The sequence below is a fragment of the Mauremys mutica genome, chromosome 1, assembly GCF_020497125.1.
Source record: "Mauremys mutica isolate MM-2020 ecotype Southern chromosome 1, ASM2049712v1, whole genome shotgun sequence".
Classification (NCBI taxonomy): Eukaryota; Metazoa; Chordata; order Testudines; family Geoemydidae; genus Mauremys; species Mauremys mutica.
The window spans coordinates 92436207-92454355 of record NC_059072.1 but is presented as its reverse complement, the minus strand read 5'-3'; the positions used below and the strand labels follow the sequence as shown (position 1 = coordinate 92454355).

The window sequence follows — 18149 nt, the reverse complement described above, 5'->3', positions numbered from 1 at the left end:
AGAGTGGTTGTTAAAGAAGTATTTTGCGTTTCAGCATTCTCTGAACACTGAAGTCTTTGGCTAGGAGGTGCATTGAATGAGCACTGCAACTGTATCTTATTAGTTTGGGACTCTCTTCTAAATAATTTCTTCTCATCTTGGATACATTTGCAGAATTGTCTGTGACCAAGCTGCATACTAGACAGTTGAATTTTTTTTCACCATTTGTTATACCTTTTACTTCTGCTTTTTGTAATTATGTGCTGTGTGCATTTCCTGATGTATCAATTGTTTCTATAAGGAAGACATTCCCTTCTTCTGTTGTCACACAAGCACATACAACAGAATTATTGTGGGACATTGCTCCACCCATCAAGACTCAGGTTAACAATTTTACTCTCTAGACCTTTTGCACACTGCTCAATTTCTCTTTCATATACTTTATCCAACAATTTGCCTGAGATGTCTGCTCTGTTGGGTAGACTGTATCCTGGTCTTAATGACTGAACCCTGTGAATGAAGTGTGGGTTCTCAATCATATGGAAAAGAGTTTGTTGCTTAAACTGGGCAATTTTTTCATCAAGTACCTCTTTTTGTAATCTGCTGGTTCTTATCACAAACTTGTCTATGGTTGTTTCTGGATGATGGAGATTTTTTTTTCTTTTTGCTACAGGTGATAGTGGCTATGAGACATACATGATGTAACTGAAACACTATCATTGACAGATAACTCAAACTATAGAAAATTATGGTGATCTTGAAGGTGGATAGTCTTCAGAATCCTGTATGTTGAGGATGGATTCTCCTAAACAAAATAAGTCAATGCAGTTATTTAATTATTATTACCATACTGCTCATTTAGTATTACTCATTGCATTCACTGACACTCAGTGCTACTTTAAAGGTGAAATTGTAGAAGGAAGATCTGCCTATTTCAGCTATTTATTTTTTATCACAGCTGCATCTATAGAGTAGCACCTATATTTTTTGCTCAAACATGAGAATTCAAGAATAGTCCAGAAGGATGACAGGTAGTCCTTAAGAAAGAAGTATGAAATAAAAAAAAGTTTACCAACCTGAAGATGCTGCATGTTCAGACCTGTTGCTTTCATCATCTTCAACGCAGCTTCCTCCTGAGAAGGAACACTTCTCATGATGTTTCAGTCGGGCAACCAGGCCTTGCGTTTCTTTGTTGCACTGTTTACATTTTGCACGCATGCCTGTCTTACCCCCAGATAAAGGAACTTCATTAGAATATTCCCAAACTGGGTCTCTTACGGCCTGCTGCCATTATAGGTTTTCCCTTCTAGTGAGAGAATGGTATGGTAGATCTCAGATCAATGAAGGCTACACTCAGATCTCAAGATGTCTGGAATATGCTGCTCAGACAGTTTCACTTTTGTTTCTACTCCCTGTCCCGCCCTTCTCACATTTATCTCCAGACTTCTTCTCCTTGTCCAGATGTATTCCGCCCTCAACAATCTTCTATTCATTGAACTTTTTGAAACTTTGAACTTTTAGAAAGAGGTAAGGGATTGACTCTGTGTACAGAAATTTGCAGAGGGACAATAGGGTTGAGGTCTGTTATTTCTCACCTCTATATATTCTTTATTATTTATTTTAAAACATTTTTGCTGTTAACAAGCATGTTATCCCTGGAGAGACACATCCATAGTTTGAGAACTGCAAAACTATGCATCTCTGATGATATCTTCTAGACTGAGTACTGAGTCCCATTGGGTAGATAGTATCAGGGGGTGGCCGTGTTAGTCTGTATCCACAAAACCAACAATCTGTTAGTCTTTAAGATGCCACCGGACTCCTTGTTGTTTTTTATTGGGTAGCTAGAAAGATTAATCTAAATAATTTATACAGAAGCCCCTGGAACCCCATAAGATTGGGTCCCTAATCCATGAACTATTGGAACTCATTTACAAAACTTTTCTTATACGTTACATTAATATATTTTCTCTTACTCTAGAATGACATTTATAATCCCTTTTCCATGATGAGACATAGCTCAAAGATATCTTAATTAAAACTTTCTTTAGATAAGTTTTTCTACAGAAAGCATTTAAATAAAAAATCAGATGTAAAAAAAATTATTGATTTTTATCCACCCTGATTCATGAGAGAAAATATTTATAGTTCTGTATCTCTGAATGTTTAATGCCAAGAGGATTGTTTCCCAGCCACCTTCCCTCAGTCTAGTATGATTTTGTTCTTGTTTTTTCTGCATGAACCTGTTCATTTCTTGCCTTTTTGAGGAAACATTTTTTTTTTTATTGTTTTGTTGGTGCATTCTCCCTGCTGAAAGGCTCATTTGACATGACTACCAATGAAGGGTAGGGGTTGGCTTACATTTCTGGATGCTAGAGTTGTTCTTAGAGACCAGAAACCTTTACAACTTAGAATTCTGCTCTCATGTACTTAGAAGTGGAGATCTAGGAGGGAGAATCCCATGGGATTGTTAACTCTTCAGAGAAATGCTAAATTGCTTTTCCTCATTTAAGGAAAAGATCAATGTGGCTTTAGAATCCTGAAAACAAGAATTTCATGCTAGTTTCCAGGATTGGCATATACCTTAAATTCCTTATACAAGTCTTTCCATGGAAATTATGTCCCATCGTATTTTGAAGAGGGGGTTGAGAGTTCATATTCAGGAGTTTCCTTATTCAGTGACTTTCTGGCTTTTTGTTCTGTGACTCACTTAATAAGATGCACCATTCATGGACCATGTTCTCTTGCAAAATTTCACTGCTTTAGTTCTCAAAGTTTTATTCCGCTAACCACCAGGAATGGCTCTCCACATCTTTGCTGGACCATGGACTGTAGCTTGTGAATCACTTTTCTCTTGTTTCTGACCTTCCTTACTGATCCTCTTAGTCTGACACTACTTAACCTGAGTCTGATAGCCTCTGGACGTTTGACATGCTTTTTAGTCTTTTCAGGGTACCACATGTCCCTTTTATTGCTTTCCCAATTCTCTTGCTCTCCGGCTATCTTTAAGATGCTTCTCCATTGTAATCCTTGCTGTTTCCTTTCACTCACTGATATTTGTTTAGTTCTCAGTAAGCAAGTGAAGTCCTTTCTGTTCCTCCTTATGTAAAATAATATGAAGTTTAGGCCTGCCTTCTGGGGGGAACTGTATGCTTAGCAGAATTAAGGGCCCCATTTTCTCCTCTTAACTTCATCTGTAAGATAGTAACTAAATTACAAGACTGTCAAAAGGAAGCTGCTATTGGAAGATCCACTGTTGAAGTATAATGCAAGGCCTATCCTTTGCACAAACTTGCCCCAAATAATGGAGGCTAAAGGATGGTCTGTTTACGTTTCACTGAGGCAAATGACTGCGGCAATTAATGAAGTAATAAGGGAGGATTGGAAAGTAGAAGCAAAATTCTTGCCCAAAAGGTCTATAGTTTATCTGTGGTGCTTGGATACTGCAGTGATGGGGGCATTAAAATTTAAATAGAACTGAAATTGCTTCATCTTAGTCCACCCAACTAACTCTTCTCTTGCTAATCCCCAGCAGCAAAACTTTCAGAAGGTTTTTTTGGTGATTTACTTTTAATTTCTGAAGTAATGTTTACTTCCAAGGCTGCAAATACTAAGGTCTTGCAACTTGGTACTGTATCATTGTGATCCCTATTGAGCAAGTATCTAATGGAATTTAGACTTAACCTGCTTCTTATTTCTGATACTAATTCTTTATCTTCAATTTTAATATTTTAGTAAGGACTACTGTGGTCATTCTCTTTGACTTTCAGTAGAGTTGGCACTTCCCCTTAACTAGCGTTGTAATAGTGTGAAAATAGTGTATTGACAACACTGTCAGCTGTTTAACAAAGTCTTGAATAATTTATCTTTGAAAGTAAAGTAAAATATCTGCTATAATAGAGCATTCATGAAATGAAACTTGTTTTAAGAAAGGTTAGAATTAAACTTGATCACTAAATATTTTATGTACTATAGTGTCCAACTGTAAACATTAGGCAGCATGCTCCTTAGTCATTAAAATAGTATGAATTCATAATATAGTAGGTGATCTTTTGTGGAAACACTTTTTGGTTTATATTTAACACTGTAAAAATAATACACAAATCACTATGACTCAGTACAGATTAAGAGATGCATAGTACCTATGGCATATCTCTGAAGTATTTGTGATCTTCCTAGATAAGAAAACTTGGGGCTGTTGTAATGTATCTTGCCAATAACATTCCAAGCATCTGCAAATGCAAACTATCTGAAACTATGCCAGTTTGTTACCTTAGCGGTGACACTGCATAGCCATGTGGAGAGATGGGTTTGATTCCTGATCCTGCTGTCATTCACTCTCATATTCTTCCTGTATAGGGAAGGAATGGTTTACATTGCTTATAATTCTACTCTTTGCAGCCAAATAGGCTCATAGTGGGTGTTACCCCGTGAAGATTCACTGAATTTTGTAACTTTTTGTTTTGGGTCTCAGTATTGGGATAATATTTTAAGGTGACCAGCAAAAGAAGGGAAAAGACATCTCCTTTTAGCTACTCCATAATTTATAAAGGAAGTCTTCTGTTCGCTTTTACACTAGAAATGCAGGTCGTGCCTGTTCAAAAAATGACTGACTTAGGCTTTGTCTACACTGGCAACTGAACAACAACAACTTTTGTCGTTCAGAGGTGTTACCTCCCATCCCTGTAAGACACAAGTTTGCAGACGAAAAGTGCCGGTGTGAACAGCGCTTTGTCGGCAGGAGTGCTTTCCTGCCAACAAAGCTGCTGCCGCTTGTTGGGGTGGAAGTTTTTTGTTGGCGGGAGAGCTCTCTTCTGCTAACAAAGAGCAGCTACACTGTGCGCCTTGTAGTGGCACTGCTGTGTCGCTACAAGGTGCATAGTATAGACAAAGCCTTAGTTAAGTGAAAGCTGAGAAATTGAGGGAAAGGGATTTTTAATGATTCAGAACCTTATTTTTTGACTATTAAAACCTATTTAACTTCAGTGACAAACACTTTGTTAAAAATCGAAAATTCCCACACTTACGGTGCAAGAGCTCACAAACATGCTCTGAGACATCAATAGCTCCTCCAGCAAAATTGGTTTATGTGGAGTTGGGAGTGAGGCATTTTTCATGCATCATAAAGAAACAAAAAAGGTGTAATCTCATTAAAAGTTTTTGAAGTTTAGAGGTAGCCAGCTTGTCTTCATGCAGACCAACTTCAAATACTAGCTGATGCTGTAATAGTTGCTCAAATAGTTCATGTGAAGGTGTGCTATTCATCTGACCCAAACCAGAACAAAATAACCAAGGGTCTATCTTCGGATATCCTTAGTTGATCTGAATTTTAAAAAACTTCTTTTTGTTTTGTTTTTTCCTTCTAGATTTTGGATCCCTCTTTGATCTGGAACACGATTTGCCAGATGAACTAATCAGCTCCACAGATTTGGGACTTGCCAACGGTGGTGACATTAATCAGCTGCAAACCAGTCTTGGTATGGCACAAGATGCTGCATCTAAACATAAGCAGCTGTCTGAACTGCTGCGGGCTGGTAGTTCCCCAAACCTCAATATGGGGGTTGGGGGACCAGGCCAAGGCATGGCAAGTCAAACCCAACAGAACAGTCCTGGAATGGGAATCTTAAACAGTATGGTTAAAAGCCCCATGGCACAGGCAGGGTTGACATCTCCAAATATGGGGATGGGTACAAGTGGCCCAAATCAAGGTCCTTCGGCCCAGTCAACTGCAGGAATGATGCCCGCGGTAAATAGTCCAGTTAATCAGCCTGGCATGGGTATGAACACAGGGATGAATGCTGGCATGAATCCTGGGATGCTGGCTGCAGGCAATGGACAGGGGATGATGCAAGGGCAAGTCATGAACGGTTCAATTGGAGCAGGAAGAGGGCGACCCAACATGCCATATCCAAATCCAGGAATAGGTAATGCTGGTAACTTGTTGGCTGAGACACTGCAGCAAGGCTCTCCCCAGATGGGAGGACAGACCGGACTAAGAGGGCCACAACCTGGAGCAATGAACAAGGTAAGGAAAGCTTGGTTACTTTACTTATTCCATGTGGTAACTTTGACATTTTATAAGAACTAGGGTAGAAAACTCATTCTTGACTGTCTTCAAAACCCCTGTTATAAGGGGAACACTTCCTTGTAGATAATTTGGTACAAAATAATTTTTGGCATTAGAAGCATTGGAAGGAGTTATATAAAGGTGAGAATTACAGATCTTATAAGAAGCTACATTCATTGAGACATGTACCAATATTGTTGGAAGAAAGTGGTGGTATTTTTTTTTAAAAACCTGTTAATTTTTTACATTGTCATCACTACCACTCTAAATTAAACTAAAGATTCTCTGATGTATTTTGATCTGAGAATGTACATTTTATTCCCGACCATAAATATGTTCCTTGGTGGAACAATGAGTCCTTTTTATTAAACATTGACTTAAATTTCTATGGACCCATATTTGAATTCTTACTGGGTAAGTGTTAGATCTGTCCATCTTGGTATAAAATTTGGAAGACTCATTCCAAGGTGAGGGAACAAACTGGAAAGCAGAAAAAAGAATAGAAAACATTTTTGGTTAATAGGGGAGGAAATGAGCTTTTAATACTGGGATGGTGAAAAGGGTAAGAAGAAGTGGTACTGGGTCATTTTGAAAATGGAAATGATATGGCATGACAGAGTTGAAACTACAGTAGGCATTCCCCTTTTCAGAAATATTCTGACCTGGAATATTTTTCCAAGCTTTGGGTTCAACTCTAAAATCAGAAGTCAGAACGGTCAGTTAACTATTATGCAATTTCCATCCAGAGTGAATTATAGCATGTCTTGGTCAAAGAGGGAAAGTAAAACACTTTAAAGAGATTTATTCAGATGCTGTAATGAAAATGTTGGAAGCTTATTGGGTTGGGATGCTTTTTCCAGTCACCTTATTCCATAAAAAGCACCCTTATTTTTAAAAATAAAACAAACAAAAAAATAAATAACCCCCCCACACACACAACCCAAATAGATTGAGAATATTAGTCTGTAATGTGGATTAGATCTTAACTAGTATTAATAAAATGGTCTGAAATAATTGCCTTACGAATATCCTAAGAAATAAACTTTAAAAATCAAAACTGACCTTGTGAGTTTGATGTAATAGTAAATATGTTACCCAGTAGGTGGAAGCATATCTAACAATGAACTGTCCTTTGATTGGGTTGATTGTTAATATTAATCTGGTAGACTAAGATCACTTGGACCGTTTGGTAAACATGACCATTACAAAAGGGTGTGTTGCAATATATAGTTCAAATGGTGCTGTAAAAAAGGAAATTAAACATAATTGTTCAGTGTAACTGAATTTTCTCTATGTGCATAGTTAGAATCATATCAAAACAACTATACAGAAAGGAATTCTGGTGCATTGTTCTCTATAGTCCAATGTGGAATCTTATTTCAAGTTAAAAAATGATACTGACTAATATCAAGATAATACATTGCACTTCAAGATCGATTTTAATTACTAGATTTAAGTATCAATAAAGTTGATCAAATTTCAAAACATCTGTTTAATTTGGAGAAAATCTTTGCTAAGATTGCAAGGTCAGTCTTTGAATTAATATAGTTTATTTACACTATCCCCAACCTATTTCAGCCTAAGCCCTGAAGTGTGCTGTGTGGATCCAAATAAGGAAGGAAAGCATTTCAAATTTGATCTAGTTGCTTGCTTTTTGGGATTTCAAATCAAATACATCAGTGCAGTATGTGGAGTTTTTAATTTGCTATCTGAGTTGATAGAAAATATATTTGTATAGGGTTTAACATGGAGAGAGAAACCTTAGCTATAAAGATACATGAAATTTGTTTGAGCCTATGTTTCAATGTTGTATTTGATTGTAATATACATTGCTCATAAAATAGCTGAACTGCCTGATGAGAAGGAACAGTCTGAAATGGAGGCTGAAATTCCAGAATGTCTTCATTTGGTTTAGTTGTTGGCAGGGAGCCGATGTTTCACTACTTGCAGTGGAGTTAGCAGAGGCTAATAACAGTAATATCTCTGACCATTGTATCTCTCCACCCATCTGCCCTCATCATTCCCACCTCCAAATCTTGAAAAAATAGATGGAAAAGGAAATTAAACAATTGTAAATATAACTTTTTATTGGCTGTTTAAAAATATTTTGGTAAATTACAGTGGTGGTTTTTTTAACCTGGGAGCCTGGATTTACTAATGTGTAGTGGCTCTTCAGTTTGTGTAGCAGAAATGGTTATATTTATGCTTTGAAGGCCTATTGTTGCTCTGATGTTAGTGAAACATTTCCTCTGTGATGTTTAACTGATGTAGTGAATCAGGGTCTGCCTAAGAGGAGCCAGCAGAACTTGGGAAGTGGGAAGAGAGCTAACATGGGGTGTGCTTTGCCTGAATGAGCCTGCTGCTAGCTGTGTTTGATTTAGGTATAAGGTGGGGGTGGGAGTTCACCTATTGTTCTTGCAACAGGAATTTGAAGGCCATCTGTTCTGTTTACAACTACTGAGACTGTTTCAAATGTAAGCATTTTAAGGACATTTTCAAGTTACAGTTTTGATATTGATTGTGTTGATGTATGAAGGATTTTAAAAAATACAGGAAATAGGCAACATTTTATTCATTCATACTGCATAAGTCCTGCAACTTAAGTTAGGTGCGTAAATACAGAATTAATCAGTTCTGTAAATAAAAACCCCACTTTGTAAAAGTCCTTGTACTTGTTTTGCAAGGTAGTATCTTCATGTCTGCATCAAACTTATTTCTAAATAAATTCCCTAGTTTCAGTATGAAGAGGAAACTTTTTTACCAAGGTTCCATGATATTGAATATGCAGGGTGCCGGCTTTGCAGTCCTGTGGAAGAAAGTCTGGCATACCCTTGAGGGCAGACAAATCTGTTTTAAAAATTTTCCTGAGATGAACTTTTATTGCATGTTATTACCAGGCTTGTTGGGATGCTTATTTGGAGATAGGATTGTGTGCTTGGAACAATTGCTCTAAATGTACAGAGGATTATTCTTTTTGATAGCTACCTGGACTTTATCTTCATGACCAAAGGTTTAGTCTCACCTCCTGAATAAAGCTGGACTTAGGAGTAAGATGGTTATTTGAGGCTTATTTGTTTTTAGGAGCCTAGATATACCAGCCTCAAATTGGACAAGTTTCCAATTGGTATTTTATAAATTCACAAGTCAAATAATATCTACACTATCCAAACTCCATCAGCCCTGAGCCAGTTAATCTTCAACAAAATACTTTTTATTCTGCCTCTTTGGCTGTTCAGCAGCTTGCTGTTAGCACCTTCTGGTTACTATCATGTTGCCTGGTCTACTCATGTTCTTATTCAGAGCGGGAAGGTGTTTCATAGACAAATACGATAATTTGTGTATTTCTTTGGTGGTTGCACTTTGCTGTCCTGTGCCACAAATCTGAAGGCAAAGTGACGTCAGCCATTCGAAATAAATATTTTTAATTTCTGTTCTTCCAATAAATGTTTTTTCCTAGTATGAAAAGGTGAGACTAGTCAGTGCTGGTACATCCTGGACACCAATCAGAATGCTTCATTTCTATGTAAAGCTTTAAATCTGTTTGAAATATTTTTAAAGAATTGCGGTTGAACAGTCCTCAAATCATCTGATTCAATACATAATTTTGGGAGTATACAAAGCTCAGAAGTTAGGCTGTTAAAAACATGGAGCAAACTTGTTCAGTTCACTTTGTAAAAATCTAGAATTGGTTTATATTAGAGGATGGTAACTTGGCTTGGTCCCTACCTTACTGTAGTAAGATGAGGTCCTGAAACAAACTCTTGTGTCAGAGGCCCAGTCTGAGGCCTGAAGCCTGAACCAAAGTACTTCCAGGAATTGCCAAGCAAAAACTGGGCTGTGAGCCAGAGGCAGGCCCCACTCACAGAAGTTGAGAAGAGGGCTGCTAGAAACAGGTGCATCCACATATAAGTGCTAATAAGAGGAACTTGTGCCAAGATGGCATCAGAACACTCCACAGAGATAACGGGGAACAGGCAGGTGCATCTTAAAGACAGGGTTAAAAGGACAGCATGATAGATAGATCTGTTTGAAACAACATGATCAAAAGGAGAGACAGCACCCTAATGAGTCAAGGGGCTGTACCTCAATATGTCAGTAGGGATGAGTAATCTGTCCTGTAACTGTATAAAAATAGGTCCCGGAATGCACATCTTTGTCCAGCCTAGGGGGCAGTGGAGTGTCCCGCCACTGACTGAGCTGTGTCCGTGCCAGGGGGCACATATTTGTAGTATGTCTTGTAGAGCCTATAGGAAACTATTACTGTGCTTTGTTTGACAATGAACGTGGCTCGGGTTCCTTCATACCTTACTAGAGTCTGTGGTCTTTGGGGGTTCTCTCGGGGTTTGCTGTGTCAGCTATCTGCGCAGAACTGGGGCAGCATACAGAGGGAACACGCACGTGGCCGACTGTTATCCTCTACGAACAAGAGCAGAGCACCACACCTGTAGCCACTGACAACACTTACCAGCAAACAAAACTTTTAAAAGGTAGAATTCAGTTGTAACTGAATGAAGTAAAGATATTCTTAATTTTGTAGAAAGAACATATTTTTTTCCCTCACTACTTAAATGCATTCCAACTGAAATTATGCCAAATTAGAATCCTGCAGGTAACTTGATTGTCAGATGACTTGAGTCTTATGAATTGTGCTGTCCAAGGCTGGAAGAAGGGGGGAAAAATTATTGTAGTAGATATGGAACTTCTGAAGTTGGTGCAGTTAAGGGACATAATAGAAATGTTCTTCTCTTTGGCATCTTAAACCACACTTTTAGGGATGATATTTTGGCCATAATATTGCTATGCACTCTTAAATAGCTGCTGTTTTCCATCCCAAATGTGGACATTTCAGTGGTGGGTGGATTGATGTGTGTGTAAAGTGCTTTCAGATGAAGGGTGCTTTTATGATTGTATGTTGACCTATTTAAAGAATTAAAATTCACTCTTAGCTGGTGTATAATTTTTTTTCCCCCAGGGTAGGGGAGGAGAAAAATCTGGCTAATAGTCTCTTTTTCCAAGCAGTATCAGAGGTAGACAGGTGTTCAAGGAGGGGGAGTGGTGGAGCTGTGGAGACCCTTGCTTTTGCTGCAGCCAGTAGACTCTTAGGGTGGGTAGGAGAGAACCTCTTCCAGCAGTCACTGGTGAGGTAGTGCTAAAATTTATTAGTCATCTACTACCAGAGGGTGATATGAAACGTGAAGCACCAGAGTGGTGTCCGAGGTCAGCAGCCCAGGATAAAGAGTAATGCTAAACGTCTCATCAGAGTTTTGCCATTAATACTTGCTGGCTGTCTACTCATATTTTATATTGGTCTTTCAGGATAACAGGTATTGGATAAACTTCTCAAACTTGGTTACCTGTTTTCTTTAAATATTAAAGTTGTCATTCAGCATTTGTTTACAGAATTAGTTTTTCCTGGTATAATTCATCCCTTATGAATAAGGACATAATTTTGTCACGGAGGTCACGGATTCCCCGACTTTAACGGACCTCCGTGACTACTTTGGCTTCAACCCCTGCCAGAGTGGTGGCTGGTGGGGCTTGAGCAGTGGGCTGGTGGTCAGCTGCCAGGGCTTGTGACAAAACTTTCTTACTCTTGAATAAGTGGCCACAGAAGTTCACCAATATGCGAGTGTACTGGGGCATCTACTATAGCTACCACTGATGGAGTTGCTTTCGATGATAGTACAGTTGTGGGAAATTAAGAAAAACGTGAGTGTATACAGCTTCTTTCCCTTTCCATGCTTCCTGGCTGGCTGATGTCTACATTATCTGTGACTACAGCAGTGACTGCTGGTGGGAGGTAGCTGTGGTAGTCCTCATTTTCAGCTAGGTCTGTAGATTCTTTGAAGTGATCCCTTGCTCTCAAGTGGGGAGGGAGGCCACTCCGCCTCGCTGTGTCAGGTAACATCGCTTGGGTTCCGCTGGTGGGGCCAAGCAGTAAGAAGTTTATAGCTCTGAGATCGCTTAGCAGAGGCAAACAACAAGTAACTATTTGATTCTCTAGTCTCTTGGGCGGGACAGAGCAATGAGCAGTCTTTAGCCCACAGCTTCCTGTCTGAAGCTGGCAGTAACTAACAGTCTAAAGCTCTGGCTCTTTGGGCAGGGCAGAGCAGGGGACAGATATTAGCCTAAGCCTCCTGGCTAAGGCAGCCAGCACGCGCACAATCTAAGGCTCACAGTCTCCTGATGGGGGACAAGCCAAGCACAGGCCTTCTGACCTAGGGGTGCAAAGGCTGCCACCCCTGGGGTGGGGTTGGCAGCAAGGGGGTAGGAGGACCTCAGGCCCATCCAGCTACACCAGGTCCCAACCCAGGGCCCTAACAGTGGCAAAGTGTTCCACCCCGGGTCAGCAGGGATTCCAGCTGCAATGTGCTGACCCCTGCTCCAGTAACAAAAATAGACTAAAGTCTGGTTTCCCTGGGCTACTTCCAGCCACAGCCTGGGGATGGGGTTATGTAGTCCAAGTGTCCTCTGTCTCCTCAGGGTCTACTGTGGATGGCAGTCCTGGCAAGTCTCCTTCAGAGGCAGGGTGCTGCACAGCATGGGCTCATCTGTGGCTCCTTCCATGGATCCTGCTCAACTGAGCTGTAGGTCCCTACCTTATACTTCCTGTCCTGCCTGTCTGGCAAGCAGGAAAGAGAGGGTAGTGGTCCCTCGCTTTCCAGTCTGGAGGGAGGCTTCTCCACCTCACTACAGTCTTCCATTGAAGAGCTTGGCTAGCTAGAGAAGTAGCTGGAAACAAGAGCAATGCTGTTTTGATTACAGTAGTGCAAACGTTCCAGAAGGCTGGTCCATGTTCTAAGGAGTTTACAGCCTAAGGAGCCTCTTAATCTCTAACCCTACTCCTGCTTAACTTTCATGAGCAGCCACACTACTGGTAGGCACAAGGCACTCAGTAGTGCCTGCTGCACATTGAAGATTCCTAATTTTAGAGGCATTTGCTTCCCAGCATGAAGTGGTAGTGTTGGAGCTCCCTGTCTGCGCCCTGCAGCTGCTGTTGCATCTGGCCAAAGCAGCCTTTTTTGCTGCAGTCTTGCTCTGAGAAGGAGAGGGGATGCCTTTTCTATGCCACTGCTACTCCTGGCTGAGAAGAAGGGACTCCAGGATCTTCACCTCCTCTCCCAATCCTGGTGGCAGCTTGCTGCTGCTTGCATTTTGGGGCAGGGAGGGAAAGCAACTCTGTCTACTTCTCTCCCCTTATCTGTTCCTCTTCAATTTGTGTGCAGAAGAAATGACTTACCTGAGCTTAACTTTAAAACCTGTGACTTAATTTTCTCCCTATTCCTCTTTTACTCTATCCGTTTCCTTCATTCAGTCTACTTAATTCACTTATGTTTTTCTTTCTTCCTCATTAATTCCATAAACCACTTTTATTATATCTTCTCTCTGTCCTCTTCTTCACTTTAACTCTTCCTATGTCTCATTCTTCTCATCACATGCACCCTCTCCCCTGGTTTCCCTGTACATGTAACTTTTCTCACACAGTGAAAATGAGGAAGAGGGTGTGTGAGATCAAGTGTTATTTACTCCTTCTGATAACACAAGAACTAGGGGTCACGGAATGAAAATAATAGGCAGCAGGTTTAAAACAAAAGCAAGTATTTCTTCTCACAACACACAGTCAACCTGTGGAACTCCTTGCCAGAGGATGTTGTGAAGGCCAAGACTATAGCAGGATTCAAAGAAGAACTAGATAAATTCTTGGAGGATAGGTCCATCACTGGTTATTAGTCAGGATGGGCAGGGATGATATCCCTAGCCTCTGTTTGCCAGAATCTGAGAATGGGCAACAGGGAATCAATCACTTGATGATTACTTGTTCATTCCCTCTGGGGCACCTGCATTGGTCATTGTCGGAAGACAGGATACTGGGCTAGATGGGCATTTGGTCTGACTCGGTATTGCCGTTCTTATGAAGTGGAAGAATGGGGGGAGGAAAGTGAAAGGAGAGGAAAATATTAATAGGGGCTATGGCATGAATATGGAAAAAGTGGGAATGAGAGAATGAAGAGGTTAGTGGGAATTGGGAGAAGAATTGAACGAGGGGGAGAGAATGTAAAACTGCATTCATTGATTTTTAAACTTGCTCTCAAACAGTTGTTAGTTATGTACACAGATTAAAATTAGGGGAAATATTGTCTACAGCCTCTCCAAAGATCACTATCAACTGCAGTGTATAATTGCTAGAGAACTGCTGCTCTAAAAGACTGCAGCTATTTTGCAGGAGAATTCCTTCTGCCTTTCAAATTAATAAGCAGTGGGGACCATGATGAAAACAGCTCCAATGCAAAGCCCCAGTTTCAGTCCAGTAACGCAGGAGAAACTGGAATATTTTTGGTGAGGTTTGTAGCTGACATTCTCAAGATGAAGATGCCAGCCTGTGGGGGGGGGGGGGGTGTTTAGGCTGGAATGATGGGGACATTGTCTAATTCTGGTTAGGAATGTTTTTTATAGGTACTGGATGAATGCTAGATCACTTCAAAACTGCTTTGATTAAGACAACACATGCTGGCTATCTATATACAGGAAGCAGCAAAGAATCCTGTGGCACCTTATAGACTAACAGACGTTTTGCAGCATGAGCTTTCGTGGGTGAATACCCACTTCTTCAGATGCAGATCCACTTTGCATCTGAAGAAGTGGGTATTCACCCACGAAAGCTCATGCTGCAAAACGTCTGTTAGTCTATAAGGTGCCACAGGATTCTTTGCTGCTTTTACAGATACAGACTAACACGGCTACCCCTCTGATACTATATACAGGAAGCTGTTGGCTCCCATAATCAATCTTTTTGTGTTTCCTATATCAAATCCACTGTTCGAATTTAGACGTAATATACTAGAGATGTTCTGGATTGAAAGATTGCATGTGAGCTTTATGCAAGGATTAGTAATTCTTCATGGTTGTCCTGGGTGTCAGAGTGTACATGTCCTGTGTTTCTAGGGCTTTTCTAGACTGGCTTACACAATCACAGACTGGTGTGATCCAGTCTTAGATCTGAGGGAATCTTAAGCTTTGGTTAAAAGCTTTTGTTTTGCCATTAAAGCACTGTGATGCAGTTATCTAGGCGGTATGAATGCTGTTTGGAAGAGTCCTTTTTCTGTGAACTTGATCTGAGGAATTCTTCAACAAACAAATTCAAGCTTATGGTCATCCTATTCCAGGATTCTTGGTTGATTAGGGATAAACTAGATACTGTTCTGAAGGAGAATATTAACTTTTTGACTGCCCTAGGACTTGTCTTCCTTGCAATGTGTAACACAAATATTCTTTGTATGAGATGACTCACACTCTTGCTTCTCAGAGAACAAAGTCCAGGTCAAGTAGGCAAGGGCATTGTTTTCAGTTTCTCTTCCATTCACCAATAGATGGAAATGTTGAATTCCCTCCTACAATGGGGATCTGCTCCATCAGTCTTGAAACTGGTGTCTTTTTTTCCACTCTTTCTCAAAGATAGGTCAGTGGTTCCTCTCTTTCCAGTGCAGCTTGCCTGTCCATGCCTTCTAGAAGCATGCTTAGTGAACTATAGCGGTGGTGGTATTCCTGCAAAATTTTGTCTTTGTGCTCTGAGGCCGAGTTTTCTCTGTGGGTTTTCTTCCCTAGAAGTTTTTCAGTCTCTATCCTTTTCCAGCTTAGCCTTACAAAGGCAAACTTGTTTAGGCACACTTTGATGGAATGAAACTCTTAAGCAAGCTTCTCCTGAAAGCCGTTAAAAATTCCTCAGGTATGAATTAAATTGTTCTCAGCCATCCATTTTTGACAGGTACTTGGGAAACAGATTTATTTCCCTGCAACTGTCAGCTATACAAGAATTGTCAAACTCTTGTCTTTCAATTGATCGGGACCAAGAGATTCTTCATCTTTGAGTAGTGTCCCTATGGGTTCTCCACTGTAAGTACATCTGTGCCCCTGTGCCTTTGATCAGAGATTTTAGGTAGCAGTGTCGATTTGGCTTGCACATGCGCTCTCCCTCCCTTCTGCTCTGCCTCGAGGCTTTCTAGGGCTGTGCGGGTAAACCTCCCACATTTCCTTATCAACTGCCCTTGGCCTGAGACAGAGCGAGTAGCAGTCCGGTTTTCTCATCTCATATTTCATTATAGTTGATAGTGTTTTCAGTCTTATAGAGTTTTACTTTTGTAGCATGCCGAGCTTCCATTTTTAATTTATTTTTTTCTCCCTATTTTCTCCTCTTCCCCCCGCCCCCCCTTTTTGGGGATCACCCTATGGAAGGGGCATGCTTCACTACCCCAGCTGTAAATGGTGCCTCTCCTGTTACAGACGGACACTTCTGCCTCCCATCCTGCAGAATTGCCTCTTCTGTCAGCAGTTGAAGGCTAGATCCCAAAAAAATTGAATGAAAGTTGAAATTCCCCCTTATGTAGGGTGTTCTTAAACTAGCATCCGACCCTGGTCCTGAATCTCTTCCATGGCGAAGATCATCCCTAGAGCCTTCAACTTCTAGGGAGGGAGCGCCAACGAGAAAATCTTCTGATTCCCCTCGCAAAGCTTCCAAATAAAAAGAGGGCTACAAGCCCTCAAACTGAGCTTCTTACCAGCCAGAGGAGATCCTGGCACAATTGGTCACTTTGGCACTGGTGACTTTGAAATATGGTACCCAGAAGACACAGGGACCCTCGGGTACAAGCTCCGCTGTAATGCCTAAAGACGTGAAGGGCATAGTCTTTGCAAAACTGGTACCGCAAAAGAAATCCTCGGGCACCAACTGCCTCAGAGCAACCTTTGTTTGGACTGCGACTCCCATAAAAGATCATCGGTACTGATGAATCAGCACCGGTAACCTCTGATACCGATCGCAACAATACCCATATGATCACAGAGATGCCAGAGTTCCCACTACTTGGTACTGGTATCAAGCATGTTCTGGTACCCAGAATCACCAGAGGTACTAGTGCATTCACCTCCAGCTTCCCTATCAGCCCCACCCTATTCCAGCAGGAGTGACCAAGACCACAACCTCTCTCTGGCTTCTCACCGTGCCTTATAATTACAACAATTGATACCTTCCCAACTACACCCATGCTCCAGTCCCCAACCCTCCTGATATGGCCACCTGTGAGTGCTGCCACTCATGTCCTTTCCTCCTCCCCAGTGGCCGTACTGAGATCCGTGGGCAGCCTACAGGCATCATACTATTTGGGCATCCAGTGTCTCCTACAGAAACTCAACTAGGAGATCTCCTACAGTCTCTGTATCCAGAGCCCCAGAATGTCAGGAGGAAACTTTTGAGGACCAAGAGGCCAAACTAGGAAAGAAGACTATACCCCCAGCAAATATCTCCTTCTCCCCTCACTGAATGAGTCAGTGATGTCCCCTCAGCCATCACAGGCCAATAATTTTAAGCTTTTTCAGGATCTCACTAAGAGGGTTGCTGACACACTGAAAATCTCCCTTGAAATGAAAGAGACCCACCATAAATTGCTGGACATATTACACACCACCTCCTCTTCAAGAATTGTCCTCCCAGTCAATGAGCAGCTTTTAGATCCTGTCAAGATCATCTGGCAGAGAAGAGCCTCCATTGTACCACGTAAAACAGCCAAGAAGTACTACGTGTCCCCCCAAAGAGGCACACTCTTTCTTTTTATGCATCCTCGGTCTAACTCTTTTGTCATGGATGGTGTTAATTTGCAAGGAAAGCACCACTATGCTAAATCAAACCCTTATGATAGTGTGGAAAGGCTGGACCTATTTGGGAGGAAGGCATACTCCTCAGCAACTCTGCAATTCAGGATTTCAACCTATCAAGTCTTAATGGTGAAGTACCAACACATGAATTATGGAAAACTCACTTTATTGACTACTTGCCAGAAGCACAATAAGAACAGTTTCAAGTGGTCATCCATGAGGGCCAGCTGGTAGTGAGAACAGAGCTACAGACCACATTGGACACTGTGCCTACAGGAGCCTGCTCAGTTTCAGTGGCAGTGATAATGAGGCGGGCTAACTTACACCTCTCAGGGCTGCCTAAGGAAGTACTGACGACGATTGAGCACTTCCCTTTTGAGGACTCTAGACTCTTCACTGACGAGACTGACACATCGCTTCACCCTTTTAAAGGATTCCAAAGCCACTCGGCACTCGC

General features: G+C 41.1%; 1 protein-coding gene across 5 annotated transcripts in view; it reads left to right on the top strand.

Moving 5' to 3' along the window:
- Positions 1-18149, top strand: part of EP300 (E1A binding protein p300) — a 174819-nt gene that overhangs the window by 18310 nt on the left and 138360 nt on the right. For all 5 annotated transcript variants that reach the window (XM_044984360.1, XM_044984354.1, XM_044984346.1 and 2 more), the window contains exon 2: positions 5346-6004. In XM_044984360.1, the coding sequence (XP_044840295.1) occupies positions 5346-6004 (659 nt within the window). The remainder of the gene's footprint in view (positions 1-5345; positions 6005-18149) is intronic.